This window comes from Epargyreus clarus, unplaced genomic scaffold (assembly GCF_041222505.1).
Source record: "Epargyreus clarus isolate Ecla_fem2 unplaced genomic scaffold, WU_Ecla_fem_2.2 ptg000008l, whole genome shotgun sequence".
Lineage (NCBI taxonomy): Eukaryota > Metazoa > Arthropoda > Insecta > Lepidoptera > Hesperiidae > Epargyreus > Epargyreus clarus.
The window spans coordinates 4,761,373-4,779,183 of record NW_027332216.1 but is presented as its reverse complement, the minus strand read 5'-3'; the positions used below and the strand labels follow the sequence as shown (position 1 = coordinate 4,779,183).

General features: G+C 35.8%; 2 protein-coding genes across 3 annotated transcripts; both read left to right on the top strand.

Moving 5' to 3' along the window:
* Positions 1-2,065: 2,065 nt before the first annotated feature.
* On the top strand, positions 2,066-8,338 carry LOC140743997 (uncharacterized). Its single transcript, XM_073075432.1, has 6 exons — positions 2,066-2,222; positions 3,080-3,299; positions 5,886-6,112; positions 7,093-7,139; positions 7,493-7,530; positions 7,904-8,338. The coding sequence occupies exons 2-6, from the start codon at positions 3,116-3,118 to the stop codon at positions 7,981-7,983; spliced, it is 576 nt and encodes a 191-aa protein (XP_072931533.1). The 5' UTR covers positions 2,066-2,222; positions 3,080-3,115; the 3' UTR covers positions 7,984-8,338.
* Positions 8,339-9,882: 1,544 nt separating this feature from the next.
* LOC140743996 (uncharacterized) lies at positions 9,883-16,706 on the top strand. 2 transcript variants are annotated; one of them, XM_073075431.1, is made up of 5 exons: positions 9,883-10,118; positions 13,225-13,481; positions 14,344-14,447; positions 16,165-16,299; positions 16,571-16,706. In XM_073075431.1, the coding sequence occupies exons 1-5, from the start codon at positions 10,091-10,093 to the stop codon at positions 16,653-16,655; spliced, it is 609 nt and encodes a 202-aa protein (XP_072931532.1). In that variant the 5' UTR covers positions 9,883-10,090; the 3' UTR covers positions 16,656-16,706. The 2 variants fall into 2 exon arrangements, with proteins under 2 accessions (XP_072931532.1, XP_072931531.1); XM_073075430.1 differs by having other exon boundaries at positions 9,956-10,118; positions 14,344-14,436.
* Positions 16,707-17,811: the final 1,105 nt, after the last annotated feature.

The window sequence follows — 17,811 nt, the reverse complement described above, 5'->3', positions numbered from 1 at the left end:
CGCTAGATATTATCAGATACAATAAAGCAAATTTCTTTTTTTTCGTAAATGATGTTAAGAGCCAAATAAGATATTTATTTTTTCAGTTGGCAAGCATGATTTATGCGGTGTCTCCACGCACGGTAGTTCGCCAAATTCTAGCAAAAATCACAAAAAGCAAAGTGTCATGTGAATCTACATGGTATGCTGACTAAATTCCCTTTTGTATGTGACGAACTAAGCGAATTTCCGGCCTTTCCAAATGTGGAAATAAGTTTAGATTTTTTTTATTTATAAATAAATAAGATTAAGCCAAAAGCCGCCAAAAATTGTTTTCGTTTAAAACAATATGAACGTTTTTAGGCATATCTAGTAATTTAGCATCGCTATCTTCCGTTTGTTTTCCTCTTCAATACCCGGCAGTGGTGACACGGCGACATATTGCCCTCCTTATTTATGCGGCGCTCGCGGCGACAGTTGATTGATGACTGCACTCAAGCGGAGACAGTTTGCTGAAGACGAAAACGTTTGCCAGTCACTTTTAAAAACAAAGCACTGGATAAACTTAAATATAGAGTTGTATAAAAGCTGGCATCATCAAAATGAAAGATACTCGTATAAGTAGGTCATATAAACTTTCGTAGATGTTACTATTATAAATAATGAAGGTTCGCTTTGTTGCTAGGCAACATTTCTTGAGCAATAAGACATTTTCATGCAAGCCGTACTATTAAAGCACCGTAACAATGGTGCCCTGTAAGTAAGCTTAACCGTTCTTAAACCACCCCATTCCTTACAAAAATCGAATTATTGACCCATTTCTATGTTTCAACGGAAGGGTGAGTGATGCTGGCTGACTTAAATATAAAACGATCGCCTTAGCCTTCCGGAGTGGCTAACGCATCTACAATTGACTTCCAATAGAACCCCACTTTTACCACGCTTTTATTAGCTTGAGTTGTATGAATGTATGTCTTGTATGTATGTAACGGAATCTTTGAACTCGATTTTTACCCACTTTGGACGGTCCGATTAATTTAAAATTTTGAACAATTATCAAGAACCAATGACAATACACGATTTTAATAATTTTATCCCATTCTACTCATCAGGATCGTCAGGAATCAGGATTAACGATTTTCCTTGTGCGATTATAGCGTGGATTTTAGTTTTTAAACTATGTATAATTATTATTATATGTAAAAACCTCTTACCATCAGATGAGTTGCATGCTAGTTAGCTATTCGAATCTTATAAAATATCTTCAGCTACATAGGAGCCTTGTAAACCACAAATATTTATACAGGAATAAATCAAAGTGTAGGGACGCTCCATCCATCACTGGACTCACGGCAGTAGGTTACATGACCACCCAAATTGCTGAGAGTTTATTACACGCATGAAAAGGATAAAAGATTGCAAACTACGCCTTTTATTATGGAGTAACATGAAAACTTTGCGTGAAATATTGTTAAAAGGAAGCTAATTTATAGCCAGTATTTTGTAATTTTTATAAAAAAGGTCTTAAACGTTCTTCCTGTCCACTTCGTCATAAGGCGACCGCAACTAATGTATAAGACATATATAAAAGTCATACAACATAGGACGGATCCATCCTATTTTGGCATAAACTAAGGTTTAGGACAACCTCATTTCTTGATTTTGGATTGCAAATGCAAACCTTATTATATGTTAACATGAGGTTTTCATTGTAACCACAGCTTAAAACATATGCAGGTCTGGGATTGTAACTTTAAAGTGCACGTACAATACACGTGATGGTATTTCCTCATTTAAAAAATTGTTCATCATAAAATGTGAAACAATCTTATGGGATTTGATAAAGTTATATAAGACAATTTTGGTACAATTATGTTTGTAAATTAACCATAAATTATTATTATTTACGACTTTATAATCTATTTGAAATACGTATAAAATATAATGGTACTTTTTAACTACAAATATCACAGATCAATAAACTAGTATTACACATCTCAATTTCAATTTTATTATGAAAACCTCTACTAAAAATGATAGACTTATGTGATAAAGGAATAAAACTATAGACAAATAGAGGATTATTAATCTGAAATATAACTTCTTTCAGATGTCATTTTTACGTGAAGTTCACCGACTGTTATGTAAGCAAAAAATAATAAAATAAAACATACTATGCGCCCTGTGTTCGTGTATAGAAAATATTATTCCAAATATTTTAAAAATGTAAAGCGAATTGCCTGGTATGTAAGACATTACAAATACTACATTAGTTTTAAACATTTATTATATTTGAAAGTGGTAGAACTCTTTGTGATTTGTATCCGGAGGCATTATCGTCGCATCTGTTCCTGCCCAACAGCAGTAGCGTTCAGCACTACTATATACTGATTTAGAGGGTGGTAAAAGAGACATATATCGGAGACTTTCAAACCTAATCCTTAGGAATAGCAACACATCTGTTGCCGACTTCAGAATCTAGTGATATCCGGGGTTCAATACCATCAATTGGACTGATTGATCATTTGCTTTAAGACCATTTGTTTGGACATTAACACCAAACACGTTTACCTAAGTTAATCATCATCAACTGACTGGATACTGGTCTCCTCTCAAGTTGAGACGGGCGTATCATATAATCCACCCTGCTAGCCAAGTTCCATTTACTATATTTCACACATGGTGAAGAAAATTATGGAATTATAAGCTGATAGTTTCGGGACTAAATTCTATGTTAAAAATTTCTAGCTAAACACAATATGGTGGTAGAACCCTTTGTGGTTCGACTCCGGCGGCACCACCGCCACACCTATTTCTGCCTTATAACAGCAGTGTTAGGCGCTGCTGTGTTCCGTTTTGAAGGGTGTGGTAAGGGAGACATACTTTTCCGAGGCGTTCCAGCTTAGTCCTCAGGTAGCGGCGCATCTGTGGCCGACCTCAGGTAGGAATATCTATATCTAATCCTATCTGGGGTTTATTACAGATGTCCATGGCGGCAGCCACTTACCATCAGGTGGACTGCATGCTCGTCTGCTACTCTTATAGTATAAAAAGAAAAAAAAAATCTGTAGCCTAATTCGCTTTATTGCCTTTATTCTAGGTACATCTATTACTCGATCTAAATACCGAAAGCCAAATGTGTACGAACAGAGCCTTAGTTAACAGCCTAGAATGTTACATGGACGAATTGGTGGACTGCTTCGAGGAATTTGTGAAGAACTCCATCATAATAATATCAGTTGCTGTCGCTTTTCTCGTCGCCATGATTGCGTACGTGTTGAAGATGATTGCTGATCGATCAGATCCAACATACGTGGCAGGTAATCTTAATGATTTCCTTATTTCCTTTCGAAGGTAGTAAAACCCTTTGTAGTTCGACTCCGGCGGCACCACCGCCACACCTATTTCTACCTACAAACATCAGAGAGCACTGCGGTGTTCTGGGTTGAAGAGTGTGGTAGGGGAGACATACTGTTCCGTTCCAGCTCAGTCCTCAGGGATAGCGGTGCCTCCGTGGCCGACCTCGTGTAGAAATACCATCCTATCTTGGGTTGATTGCATGATGTAGCAACATATATTACAAAAAAAGTTCTTATGTACTATACCAAACCATTATTTATTTAAATTATTTTTTTATTGTAGTGACATAGAAGTCACTTATATTTTTCTGTTAAGTTTTTTATATAAACTAATAAGCCCGCAGCGCAGACCAACGATAAGTGGTTACTACCTCCCATAAGTATCTATGACCAAATTCACATAGAACAATTTCTACCTGAAGCCGATAACTGATGTGTTGCCACTATTGAGGTGTAGAATCGCCTCACGTGTAATTCCGCCATCATAATACAGTTCGATTCATAATTAGGTGTCCAAAATGTAAACAAAGGTGTTGACCTATCAAGAAACGTTTCAAATGGTAGTTTTTTTTTTTTTGACGATATTAAAGTAATACAACGATTATGAAGTAATAATTCAATTTCGTTCCATACAGTAATAATAATAAAAAACAAGGCTTATGGTAGAAAATTAAAATATGATGACGGTAACATTTTTTGCCGCCATTTTTAAGTTTCGTAGAATGTTTTCTCGATTTCATGTCGTGTTTGGTTAATTGTGTGTAGTTCTTAAGGATTTAGTTTTTTGTTGAGATTGTTAAAGTTTTTGTTTCTTGTTAATTTGTTAAGGTTTACAATACCTGTAATCGTATTTTGACGATGACATTTCTCGGGTTACATTCTGGACACGTAATTATGAATCAAACTTTAATTTCGTAACATTTATATGTACTCCTAAACAAATCGTCGCAAAGGAACCGTATTATACTAAGCCTCATGAATACACAAAACAATTAGAACGTTTCACGAACTTTGTCGAGGTGCGTTTGACACACAATTACATGGATTGTGTTTCATGTAAATTGAATTTGTTTTGAAACATTGTTCTAACCGCTGTTGTATATGTTAAGTGGTATTCTTACATTCCCTTCCATTAGATTGCACGTTTAATTATAATTTTGATGAGTGTAATTTAATGGGTTATTTTCTATTTGTGGAATTCTTTAGAGTTCGTGCTTTAAAATACATCATAAAGTTCAAGAATTTGCAATTGGCTTTTGGAATCGGTCTTCAAGTCGGACCATAGGTTTATTACAATGTCCTAGGTTGTAGGTTTTATGGACACAAATAAAAATGAATACATAACCACCCAGACTGAAAAAAAGAAATCTAAATTTTTCATTAATCATTTGATTCATTGATCTAAATATCTGAGATTAGTTATATGTAAAAAATACATTTACAAAGTCATCAGAAACCCTCTTGTACCAAAAAATATCGAATTGGAAGTAGCATTAGCCTATTACATAATTTTCTACTCCGACTAAGTGACAATTGATAAACTTTACCGCTGTAAACTCTCGCGATATTATTTTATTTCATGCTTAAACCAAGTGATAATATGTAAGTGTTGTTCTAATTGTTTCTAATTTAAAAAAACTTAGAGACGTCTGCTTCAAATTTTAAGTCAATCCGCAAAATAATCTTACCAGCAAAAACCATTAGATTAATACTTTAAAATACACACATTCAAACAATACATTTTCAAACAATACGATTACGAACAAGACTCGACTCAACGTTAATTTAGCTCTCAAATACGTGTACAAGTAACTAAGTACTAAACAAGTACTAGAATTCAATTGTTACAAATTGAAACTCCAGAGCGAATTAGCAAGTGAAACGAGTTGGCTCTCGCAAACCAACTTACTGCCACTTTGTAGTACTCCATTTGTAGTTCCTAAGAAATGTACTCATTGTGTCGTAATGTACCTTTAAGTCGTTATGTGAGTGCTACTCTTTTTTATTTATTTATGACTATGACGTATGACTACGTTTGATATATTACTACGCGTAGTTTACAACTATCAGAGACTTATGACTATTTATGGCTTACGTTTGCTATGGGTCTTTGTAAGTCTGTCAGGTAGATCGACAAAGGAGAAAAGCAACTTTTTTTATTTTGTTGATACATTATTCGAAATGTCAAAAAAATATTATTGTTTCCTTTAACTATACCATAACTTAATAAGGACATTTTGACACAACTAAAAAAAACAAATAAAAAAAACAATATGTAATAACATAACTATTAGTAAAGATTATTGAGAAATGTACTTTTTCGATAATTTACGAATGAAACGATATTTCCTCGCACTTTTTCTTCGAGATCGTGTCTTAGTTGCGCATGTCGGCATTATTCCGCGTAAATTACACCATGACAGCCATTAAACGGCTGACAGAATTGTCAACCGATTAAGTAATTTAATGGCTTTCAATTACAAGGCGGCGAGATATCTATACTTATTTATGAATAATATTGAGATAATAAGTATAATTTTCTTTAAGGTGGAACATATGCAAGAGTTAGAAGAGGGGATCTTCAAGGAGGCAGTGCCACTAGTTTGAATAGGCAGAAAAACAGATCACAAAAACAGAATCCTGTGAAGGATAATTTCGTGATGTTCGACGCCCAAGATGAGAAAACCTCTACCACCAGCGCTTCGCCAGTCTCGGACCAAGCATGCTCCGACGAGAAGATTTTGAGAGATATCGGATTTACTAGCTGCTCTAGAGTGGGTACCCTATTTTACTGTAATTCTATTCCTTAATCTGCTCCACCTCTAACTTCGCACACCCTATCCTACTTTCCTTATTGTCCTTTTCTCTTTTCCATGCATAGGTTGCCTGGAAGAGATCGCTGCTTAGCGATAAGGCCGCCTATTGCATACTGTTTTAACCTTAATTAATACTACTGTTAAATTCTACTGTAAGTGTGCAATAAAGTGTATTCTATTCTATTATATTCTACCCAAGTTATTGATTTTAACCCCCAACAAAAAGTTGGGTATTGTAAGTTTAACGTGTGTATCTCTGGATCTATGTATCCGTAATTTTCCGGTATAATAGATCAATCGGTTTTTATGTAATTTTTCATACAAACATACTTACAGTGAAAGCAGAAAATGATGCTCATTTTGCAGCAAAATGATAGATGAGCATGACGGTAAATAGTCACCGCCCAAGGATATCTGTTACCAAATCCATATAGAACAAAGATTCTGCAGTCGAGCTTTTTTTTCTATTATGAAAGTAGCAGACGAGCATGCAATCCACCTGATGGTAAGTGGCTATTGCCGTCCATGGACATCTGAACTCAACCCCAGATAGGATTGCATTTTCCTACCTGAAGTCAGCCACAGATGCGCTGCTACCCCTGAGGACTAAGGTGGTATCGGAAAAGGAACCCTCGGAAAAGTATCTCTCCCTTACCACACCCTACAAACCGGAACACAGCTGTGCTTAACACTGCTGTTATGACGCAGAAATAGGTGTGGCGGTGGTGCCGCCGAAGTCGAACCATAAAGGGTCCTACCACCTTGGAAACCACCACCTTCATTCTGTTGAGCTAAAAAAATCCGTTCTAACATCCTTTCCTTACGTTATATCACACTACCTTGCAGCTATAACGTGAAAAAGTCTCCGATAAACTTTGAAGCGGTTCTTCTATTGAAATTAGTTTTCAAACTTACATACTACGTTTTTTTTCTTTCAGCCTGATTGCGATCCCGTAAATTGTCCAAACGCCGTTTCAAAACCCAGGTATATATTTGTTTGTTATATCTTCTTATATAATTATAAAATTCTCGTATCACAATGTTAGTTACCGTACTCCTTCGAAATGGCTTTACCGATTTTCACCAAATTTTATATGTATATTCAATATGTCTGACAATCGGCTACTATCTATTTTTCATACCCCTAAGTGTTAAGATTTGTTCGCCCTTAACAATTTTTTTATTTATATGGCAACACAACGTTTGCCGGGTCACCTAGTATCTTATATAAATAATCTTTTCTCATATGAAGAAGAAACAATACAATACAATACAATACAATACAATACTCAAACGTAAAAATCAAAGATTAAAACTAATTTTAATTGTGTTTTTCAGAATATCTATACCAAGTTTACCAACAGATGACGAAATATGTAAATATAAAGTAATTTTTATAAAATTTAGCTTTTGAGCTCGACCTGAGGTCAGCTAAAATGTATGCGAAAGAGCCTTTTGTTGTTCGACTCTGGTACTGTAATCTGTAATCAACCCCTGGTAAGACGAGAGTCCTACCTGCGATCGGCCTTAGTGGGCGTTTGTTACCACTGGAGACTAGGTTGGAACACCTCAAAAAAGTATCTGAACATAGCTTTCAACCCAGAAAACAGCGGTGCTTAACACTGCTGAAATTAGGCAGAAATAGGTCGCGGTTTTACCGGAATCAAACAAATGGTTCTTTGGTATTTTTTTAATGGTTTGTCAACAATAAAGTTAATTTTATTACTGATTTTTCAATATTATTCACAGGCCCTGCACCTAGTCAAACAAGTTCCAAAAAGCTGGACTCTTGCTGCTCTATGTGCTGCAATAACAAATGTGACGGATGACCTGATCCTGGCCTAAAACTCGCTAACAAAATAAAGATTAATGAACTACATATCACTACCGTAGTTACGAGAGTAACGACACATTTATTTCTGACTGCAATATCTGAACTACTAAGTAGTCACCTCGAGAATACGTGAGTGTTTCTATCAGAAGTCGCAACGCACCCATAAACGACCATAGACTAACCCAATCTAGGATTAATCGGCAGTAACCACTTAACATGAAGCGGCCCGCCAGTTTACATACTTTTAACAAATAAAACAATTTCCACTAAGGTTTGTGACCGACAGGAAATGACAACTTAACAGGAAAACCTCCTGGACTCCTTACCTCTGACTGATCTCTTCTCTTCTGTTTTCTCTTCTCTTCTCTTTCTTCTCTTCTCTTCAGAAGTCGCAACGCACCCATAAACGACCATAGACTAACCCAATCTAGGATTAATCGGCAGTAACCACTTAACATGAAGCGGCCCGCCAGTTTGAATACTGTTAACAAATAAAACAATTTCCACTAAGGTTCGTGACCGCAAATGACAACTTTACAGGAAAACCTCCTGGACTCCTTACCTCTGACTAATCTCTTCTCTTCTTCTTTTTGCTTAAGCATCCACAATGTGACAGAATAATGTTACTCTACAACACCACGTGATATGTCTTATGACCAATTAAAAGTATTGTTAATAAATTATTTGTTATTGTATACGAGTATAACTGTGTGCGCATAGAATGTTATAATTTCGTTTTGTCCCTAAATGTCCAAATCTTCGTTTCAGCTTTGTTTATTCGTTCTGTATATTTTGATTAAATGTTTATTGCTTTATAATTGAATTTCATTAATTTCTTCGAGCCCGTCATCAATCAAAACGAAATAAACAATTATTTTGTCTAAAACGATTCGTCTTAAGATTCAATAGAAACTTAATTTAAGTTTTATTTCATTTTGTAATTGATTTTGAGTTGTAAGGCCCTTGTCCGATTGTTACCTTTTAGATAAACAAAAAACTGTTATATTTTTAATTTCAGTTTCCTTATTATCATTTAAAGACAATATGTCAATAACATCGGAATTAAAATACTATTACGTCATAATGGCAGTATCAACATTTACAAGTATGCTTTAAGACATATGTTTCATACTATTTCTTCTGAAGGTGGTAGAATCCTTTGTGGTTCGACTCCGGCGGCACCTATTTCTGCCTAATAACAGCAGTGTTAGGCGCTGCTGTGTTCCGTTTTGAAGAGTGTGGTAAGGAAGACATACTTTACCGAGGCGTTCCAACTTAGTCCTCAGGGGTAGCGGCGACCTCAGGTAGGAAATTTTAAACCTATGTAGTCCTATGGGTTGATTACAGATGTCCATGGGCGGCAGTAGTCACTTACCATCAGGTGGACTGCATGCTCGTCTGCTACTCCTATATTATGAAAAAAATCAATATCAAGGTAGTCATACATATGGTAGTGTGAGAATGTTATGGTCAAGGTTAAGGAGATTTATGAATATTTTGTTATATCTTAAGTCTTATAAAAAACGTAATCAAAACAAAGTTGAGAATAAGTTAGTTAGTTTTTTTCACAAGTTAGTTTCGACATCTTTATTTTATAAGTTTAATTTATATTATTTAACTTATTAAATTTATTATTTATTTACTTACTTTTATTTAATTTTACTAACTTTAAATTTAATTTTAATTTGATTAGGTACACGATTTATAATGTTAATGTTTTTTTCATAATAAAACAATCATATAATAGTTTAGAAAAAAAAGAAAAAAATACAAAGTTAATTCCTACATGATCGTCAAATTAAAAAGAAATTTACGAAACATGTAAAAAATACGGTTAAGAGTCGGTTTCAGATTATCATTTAAATCCTCCAGGCTTATGTAATTTATCAACTATTTCTTACCAAATACTAAATATTATTTTGGTATATTAAAAAAAATATTGAACTTACAATAAAAGTTCTGTCCACAGTGTATATTTTTATATATTTCTGTCGTTTTTGACATGAAAAACTGAAGTATGAAGATTTTGAAAAATGTCATGAAAAATTCCATTGTTAGTTTCCGAAGAAAAAATGATGAAATAGAGGTGTAAAGGAATCAAAATGGCTAGGGGACATAACGCTCACAGAAGTAAGGAAATTAAAGCTTATCTTATTTGTTAAAATAGTAACGACGATACCTGAAAGATATTGGCTCTGAATGCTTCAGATATTTTGAAGTTGCTAGAACCCTTTGTGGTTCGTCTCCGGAGGCATCACCGCCACACCGATTTCTTCTTAATAACAACAGTGATTTAATAACTATTTATAATTATTTTATATCAAAAAAAGTTTAGCATGAGCTTTTGAAGCATTCTCCTTTAACTGACATTTCAATCAGTAAAAGTATGCGATAATCTTAACATAGGAATTCTCGAAAGCGCTTTCAGGGAAACGTTTTCTAAGACTGACTATTGTTGAATCAAGACTTAAGACAATAAACTAGGCTGGAACTTAGTTTCTTGCTTTCAAGCGGTTAATGTTTTAACTTGGTTGAAGTTGTCCGAGTTGCCCGTACACTTGGATAATGTCTATTGTAAGATAACAAACCCTAAAACTACAAGAAGCCCTAATAATTGAGTACAAATTAATTGTTTATATTTTAAATCTTATATATAAAATTCTCTTGTCACAATGTTAGTTACCGTACTCCTCCGAAACGGCTTTACCGATTTACACCAAATTTTATATGCATATTCAGTACGTCCGAGAATCGGCTACTATCTATTTTTCATACCCCTAACATAACATAGATGATAACATGCTAGAACCCTTTGTGGTTCGACTCCGGCGGCACCGCCACACCGATATACTTAATAACAACAGTGATTTAATAACTATTTATTTTGAATTTTATTAATTTCATTTATTCATATTGAAAAAAATGTTTAGCATGAGATTTGAAGCATTCTCTTTTAACTGTCATTTCAATCAGTAAAAGTATGCGATAATCTTAACATAGGAAATTTCGAAAGCGCTTTCAGGGAAACGTTTTCTAAGACTGACTATTGTTGAATCAAGACTTAAGACAATAAACTAGGCTGGAACTTAGTTTCTTGTTTTCAAGCGGTTAATGTCTTAACTTGGTTGAAGTTGTCCGAGTTGCCCCTACACTTGGATAATGTCTATTGTAAGATAACAAACCCTAAAACTAAATGAAACCCTTGTAATTGAGTACAAATTAATTGTACATATTTTAAGTCTTTATATTTTAGAAATATTTAATGTAGGTTCATCATCATCATCATCAACAACCCATTACTGTCCCACTGCTGGGCACGGGTCTCCTCTCAGAATGAGAAGGATTAGGCCATAGTCCACCGCGCTGGCCAAGTGCGTATTGATAGACTTCACATACCTTTGAGTTTTTTTTTTATAAATCTCTCAGGTACGCAGGTTTCCGCACGATGTTTTCGATGACCGTTTAGCAAGTGATAATTGATAATTATGTAGGTTACATTCTACTTTACAATTAGCGTTACAAATATAATAAAGTGTTAAGATTCTAAGGGTATAGAATTTTATTTTTTACTAAGATTTATAAAATTTGTTAAGGTTTTTAAGACTTTGAATGTGGTAACTTGTGATTTGAATGCAATTTTTTCATTACTGTATCTATAATATACCTACATGTGCAGTGCATGTTCAGTATGGTGGTCGTTAAATAGTACATTACAATACGAGGACGAAAAATTTTTTTCTGACAAGTGTGAGTTTGCAGACCGAGCCGCAGGCGAGGACTGCAATCACACGAGTCAGAAAAACATTTTTCGTCCGCGTGTTGTATAAAATTTTATATTACGGGGTCGGAAATGGGGGTTTTGCGCACGCGAAGCGTGCGTAAAACGTCCATTTACGCACGCCGTGATATAAAATTATTTTTTGAGATCCCCTAAAAATCCTTCCTTTTGACGAAAAATGACGGGAGTATTTTTTTTGTTTTAAACAAAAAGAACACGTGCCGCAGACCGACTTAAGGTCATTTTAAATTCTTAAATGTTATCTACCGAAAAGTCATTTTTTTTGTGCTACTTAGGTATAATTGGGAATATCTTGATAAATATAAACTTTAAAAAAAATACATAATAAACCTTTTTTTAGACAATTTAATTTCCTACAAAAAAGTCCTTACAAGTTTTTCTCAAATCCTGTACTTTCGAATACTGTAGGAGAAATTTCAAAAAAATACAATTTTATCAAAAAATGACCTTAAGTCGGTCGGCGGCACGTGTTTATTTGTTTAAACTATTATCTGAGCTTAATTTCTTATGTCGATGGGCGGCAGTATCCACTTTCTGGCGGACCGAATGCTCATCCCTTACTCCATGTTATGAAAAATAATTACAATTGAATTTAGAGATATGCGGTTACTGATAAAAACCTTTACATCTACTAAAATATTTTACTCAAATCAGCCTGAGAGCATTACGTAAGTCCAGATTACTCGGGTACTATAGAACTCGAGTGTTTCTAACTACTAGCTCAAACTAAGTTATCTAGCTTTACAACTTGGGTAAATGTGTCTTGGAGCACGAGGGACATTAGCATCGGTGGGAGGCAAACAGACTGTAGATTAACTATATACAGGGTGTCCCGTAAGTACGACGACAAACTTGGGGAGAACATAGGTGAGGGTCTGACCTCTCTGGGAAAAAAAATACCCTGGTTAAAAGTGTCACCGTTTTTCCATTATCGATTGTTTTATATTTCTTTCATTCAAAAGAAGTCCCGTAGTTAGCAATAGGACAGTAACAGGTCAATGAAAATGGATTGATACAAAGACATGTGGCCTATAACAATAATTCGCTTTTTATAAGCCAATTCATGTATTCACTCTATTCTTAAAATGCTTAACTGATAAGGTAGGTAAAAACGCATATCATATGTGTGCTACTATATATAATAAAAAACCAAATAAATTTAAAAATTAAACTGTAAATAAATTTAAAAAACAATTACAAGAGTGGCTCCTTGAAAATGTTTTTATACTCTGAAAGAATTTATGCCCTAATCATAATTTTATTCTATTAATAATCGACATAAATTGAACAATGCTGTACCTACTAACACTATAAAAATGTATTTTGCACGCCAAATATGGCAAATGTGAGAAACTTTCCAATTCTGTACAACCTAGTAACCACATTTATGCAATTAAATAATTATGACTTATGACTTATTATGAATTATATTTCCAGGTCCGCGCCCACAGCGCCATGTTTCTCCTCGAAGCACCCAAATAAATAAGCAACCATTTAAAGTAAATTTTCAAAATTACATCAATATAGGCAAGAAGTATTTCAAGAAAGCCTACAGCACAATGAACGACAGATATCTGGCGGTTTTCACGATTCTACTCGTCGTGATTCTTACTTTTCTCTTACCAGACATTTCGAGCAAAATACAAAAGACCAATGAATTGAAAGCTATGAAAAATACCCTGGATCTGATGGCAGTAAGTATTTCGTTTAGGCTGTCTGCCCATTGCTTACTAGCACTGAAGAACCTGGTTTTAGTGATTAAGTAGGGGCTAATATAGCTGAGGTGGTATATGAAAAAGCGACTTTTTAGTAGTTTACGGATTTACACACGGGTTCAATCGTTGTCTAATTTATCGAATAAATCGAACCTAAACCTACGGTTCGTCGGTCGCTCGAACATCTTTAGGTGTACAAGTAAAGGCGACTTAAGCAACTACTGCATCGGCTGCAAAAGCTACCTCAAACGACAAAATGGTAACTAAGCAACTAATGCCGTTGCAATAGTAGCCAATGTTCGGTTGGCCTTAAAGTGATCTTAAAACATGAGGCGTGTCAACTTAGACTATGGGTAGCATTTGATACCGACCTCAGGGTGAACTCCAATCCTTTTTTTCGAGGAGGAAACATTAAAAAGGTACCTGACAACGTGGGAGCGACGCCGGGTTATGTGGGATTTTTACCGCACTAAACCCCCAATCCGCCGTCCTCAGCGCTTGTTGGAGAACTCCGGGATCTCTGACGGAACACAACCGGAGTCCTCCAAGCGCGATGCCTGGATCGGGCTCTGCCCTGGGGGAGCGTTCGATCCTTCCACAACATCTGGTGAATACGACCGTATGCGACCACACATACCGACGTCCTTCCCTAGGTAGCATACTGTACGTTTCGAGCTCCCACTCTTGCCAACCCGGAAGCCCCCTTTTAGTCGCCTCTTACGACAGGCAGGGGATACCGTAGCCCTATTCTAGTCCTGGAACTACAGGTACAGGGTGAACTCCAATCCTATGTGAGTTACTCGAATAATTAATTAAAATAACTTATTCTTATTTTTTACAGACAGAGGTGAATAGAGCTGAAGTTGCGTGTCTGACCGTCGCCGATAATCTGTGCTCAATAAAAAATTCGATGCGTGACGATCAAACGGAAACTGTTAGTATCAGGTTAATTTTGATTTTTTCTAATCTACACACCTTTTTATTTTTTTTTTGTTGACGAGGGGGAAACCTTCAAAAGGTACCCGACGCCATGGGAGTGACACCGGGTTATGTGGGATTTTTACCGCACTAAAACCCCCCCGGTGGCCGTCCTCAACGCTTGTTGGAGAACTCCGGGATCTCCAACGGAACACAACCGGAGTCCTCCTAACGCGATGCCCTTCTATCGGGCTACATCTACACACCTAACACCAGATTTCCTTCTTAATGCACACTTGAAAATATATATAAAATTCTCGTGTCACAATGTTAGTTACCGTACTCCTCCGAAACGGCTTTAACGATTTTCACCAAATTTTATATGCATATTCAGTAGGTTTGAGAATCGGCTACTATCTATTTTTCATACCCCTAAGTGATAAGGGTTGTACAAATTATTTTAGTAATTTCAAAATATTTTGTTTTTATTTTTCTATAATGTGGCATTAAAAATACATACAACCTTAAATTTTTACCCTTTTTCACCAACCCCTATTTTTTAATAGCCATTTCAGTAATTTCATCATTTTTCATACCGCTCGAAATTTAAATTTTAAAATTGTTTTATATGGCAACACAACGTTTCCCGGTTCAGCTAGTATTTTTGTATATTTTTTTGCTTTAATGGACGACGGAGCAGTCATCATACCGGTCTGACACGCAGAGGGTCCCAGGTTCGATTCCCGGCCTGACAGATATCTAAATGATGAATTTAGTTTCTGTTTCTGGGCTTGGGAATTTGTGTATTTGTCTCTGTGTGTATCCATAGCATCCACGATATAGGGAATCCTAGTGTGGGGCTGTAAGTGTATAAGTGTTAGGTATCTTGTATCTTTTCTGAGATTCCCTATTTACGTAGTAACTATTTATTAATCTGTGTCCCTATGAAATACGTGGAAGAGGTGTAGCTTAAAGTAGGCCCATGGAATACAAGGAAATTTGGAAGGATATTTCTACGCCTACAATAAATATTATGGCAAATTTTACTTCTGAAAATTAACAAATTATTTTAATATATTTAAATATTTATTTTATCTGAAATATTTCCGATGTAGCTTTTTCTTTCAACATACCTATGTTTTTCGTGGCTTAAAAAATTCCGGAGACGTAATGCTTTAATAAATGGACTAATGGATGGACGTCAGACAGACCTAAGTGCGGGCTTATACGGATTCCTCTTTTCAACTAAAGTGGGAATAACCATAACAGCATGGGCTTAGGAGGTTCGGTACCTACCCCAAAGCGTAGGCGAGCAAAGCATTCTTCAAATAGTAGGAACTATTATGTCATCATCACTGGGACGTCTTACCCCCCGGCCGCACGTATATTGCGGCAATTTCAACGTAAGGGCGGTGGGCAGGAAATTCGGGTCTCGAGGATGCCCTCTTTGCCCGGGCAGATTCTCAGCCGGTCGAATGCCCCCTGGATTTATAATATTTATTCATAATAATATAATGTTATTTAAAACGTTATAATATAATGAACAAGTATCAAAAATAGACCAACCCCACTGTTCAGTGGGTGATTTTTTGTCGACAAACAGAGACTAGACGACTAGTAGCCGACTCCTATCTACCTGGTAGTCTACCAATGCTTATATAATAGAGATCGTAACGATAAAAGATAGAAAATAACGTTATAAGGAGTTGCCCTGATAAATTACAGAATGTTTTCGCTTCCCCAGGCCAGAGATCTCCGAGAATTGTCAGTTTGTACCAGCAATTCAATGCAAGACACACAATCAGAGCCGGTGCAAATCGAGAAAAAAATCGGTTTGTTTCGTCGAATCTTCTTCCCACACCGGAACGCTTCCCACAAAGTACTAACTTATATATTTTTATATAAAATCAGAATTCGATATTTTAATGTAAATATTTGTAAATAGTACAGTCCGCTTAAAATTGCTAGTCCGCTCTGAATGTAGAAATGAATCGCGTCGCCATAGCAAATTGTATGACTACACCTGCTCGCAACAACTTCAGAGCAGACTAGCAGTTTAGCGCGGACTATACCTATTATTAAAAAAAAGGAGACTGATTAAAAATAATTCGCTAAGAAGGGAAGTAATGTAAGCGTTAAATTTATTTCAGGAAATCGCCATCATGTCCTTTTTATATAGCGACTCGTTCGCCACCCAAAAGGAGGGGTTTGAAGATGTTCCGCCGTCAGCTGTAGACGACAATGATCAATAAACTCTTACTCAGTAAATAAAAACGGATCTCAAAACTATGAGTTTTATTTTTGACAATATTTTAACAAGATATTATTATAGTCATTGAAAAAATTAGTCTCCACATACCATCTTTATATATATATTTCTTATGTGCGTGTGTATGTCACTGATCTCCTCCTAAACGACTGGACTGATTTTGATGAAATTTGTGGGTTTAAGGGAACTTGAAAATGGTTTAGATTCACAATTTAGTCCGTGGGAAAAGGTTTTTTAATTAATTTTTAATTCGTAAGTAGTTTAGAATCGGGAACTATGCATTTGATCAAGTGATGATCTTTAGTAAAGTTGTTGTCCAAGAGCCGACGAGGATTTGGGAGTTGGTAAGACCAATTTTCGATAGATGGCACCACTGTCATTCCAATGCAGGTACAAATTTTCCGTTTTATGTATGTCATATTATTTCTTTAAATTGCGGGCGAAGCCGGGGGCACCACCAGTTTATTTATATAATTATAGTGATAGACAAGCATGTAATCCACCTGATGGTAAATAGGTACTACTACACATGGACACCTAAATAAGATTATGTTCTTCCCTCATGTTGTCGTCGAGGTCTCCATAGATGCGTAGTGTTAATACCCTTGAATACTAAGTTGGAACGCCTCAGATATGTTTACATATACATATATGGAAGGATCCGGGTAAGGGAGACCCCTTAGCACACCCTTGAAATACAACAACGCTTAACAATGCTATTTGTAGGCAGAAATAGGTGTAGCGGTGGTACCTCCCTATATAGGTTACTATACTCTTTGGTACCTCCTCTGTCAAACCACACTACTTTGAGGTTCTACTAGGTAAAAAGAACCCTTAAAAAATATGTATATTAGCACCTGCCGAAAATTTTTCTACATTTAACAGGGTTGACTAATGGAGAATGCCCTCAGGCATTAAGTTTGCCCTTTTGTACCATAACTTTGTGTTATTGTTACAATACCAATTCGCCTTCGCCGTAATGCTCACATTCTATCTCTTTAACATTACTATTGAATCCGACTTCTCCTCCATACCATCAAGCAACAATTTCAGTTTCTTCATCTGTCCCATGACCGATCCCGTCGCTCCACTGAAAACCATGCTCTCCTTACTTCTCTCCAC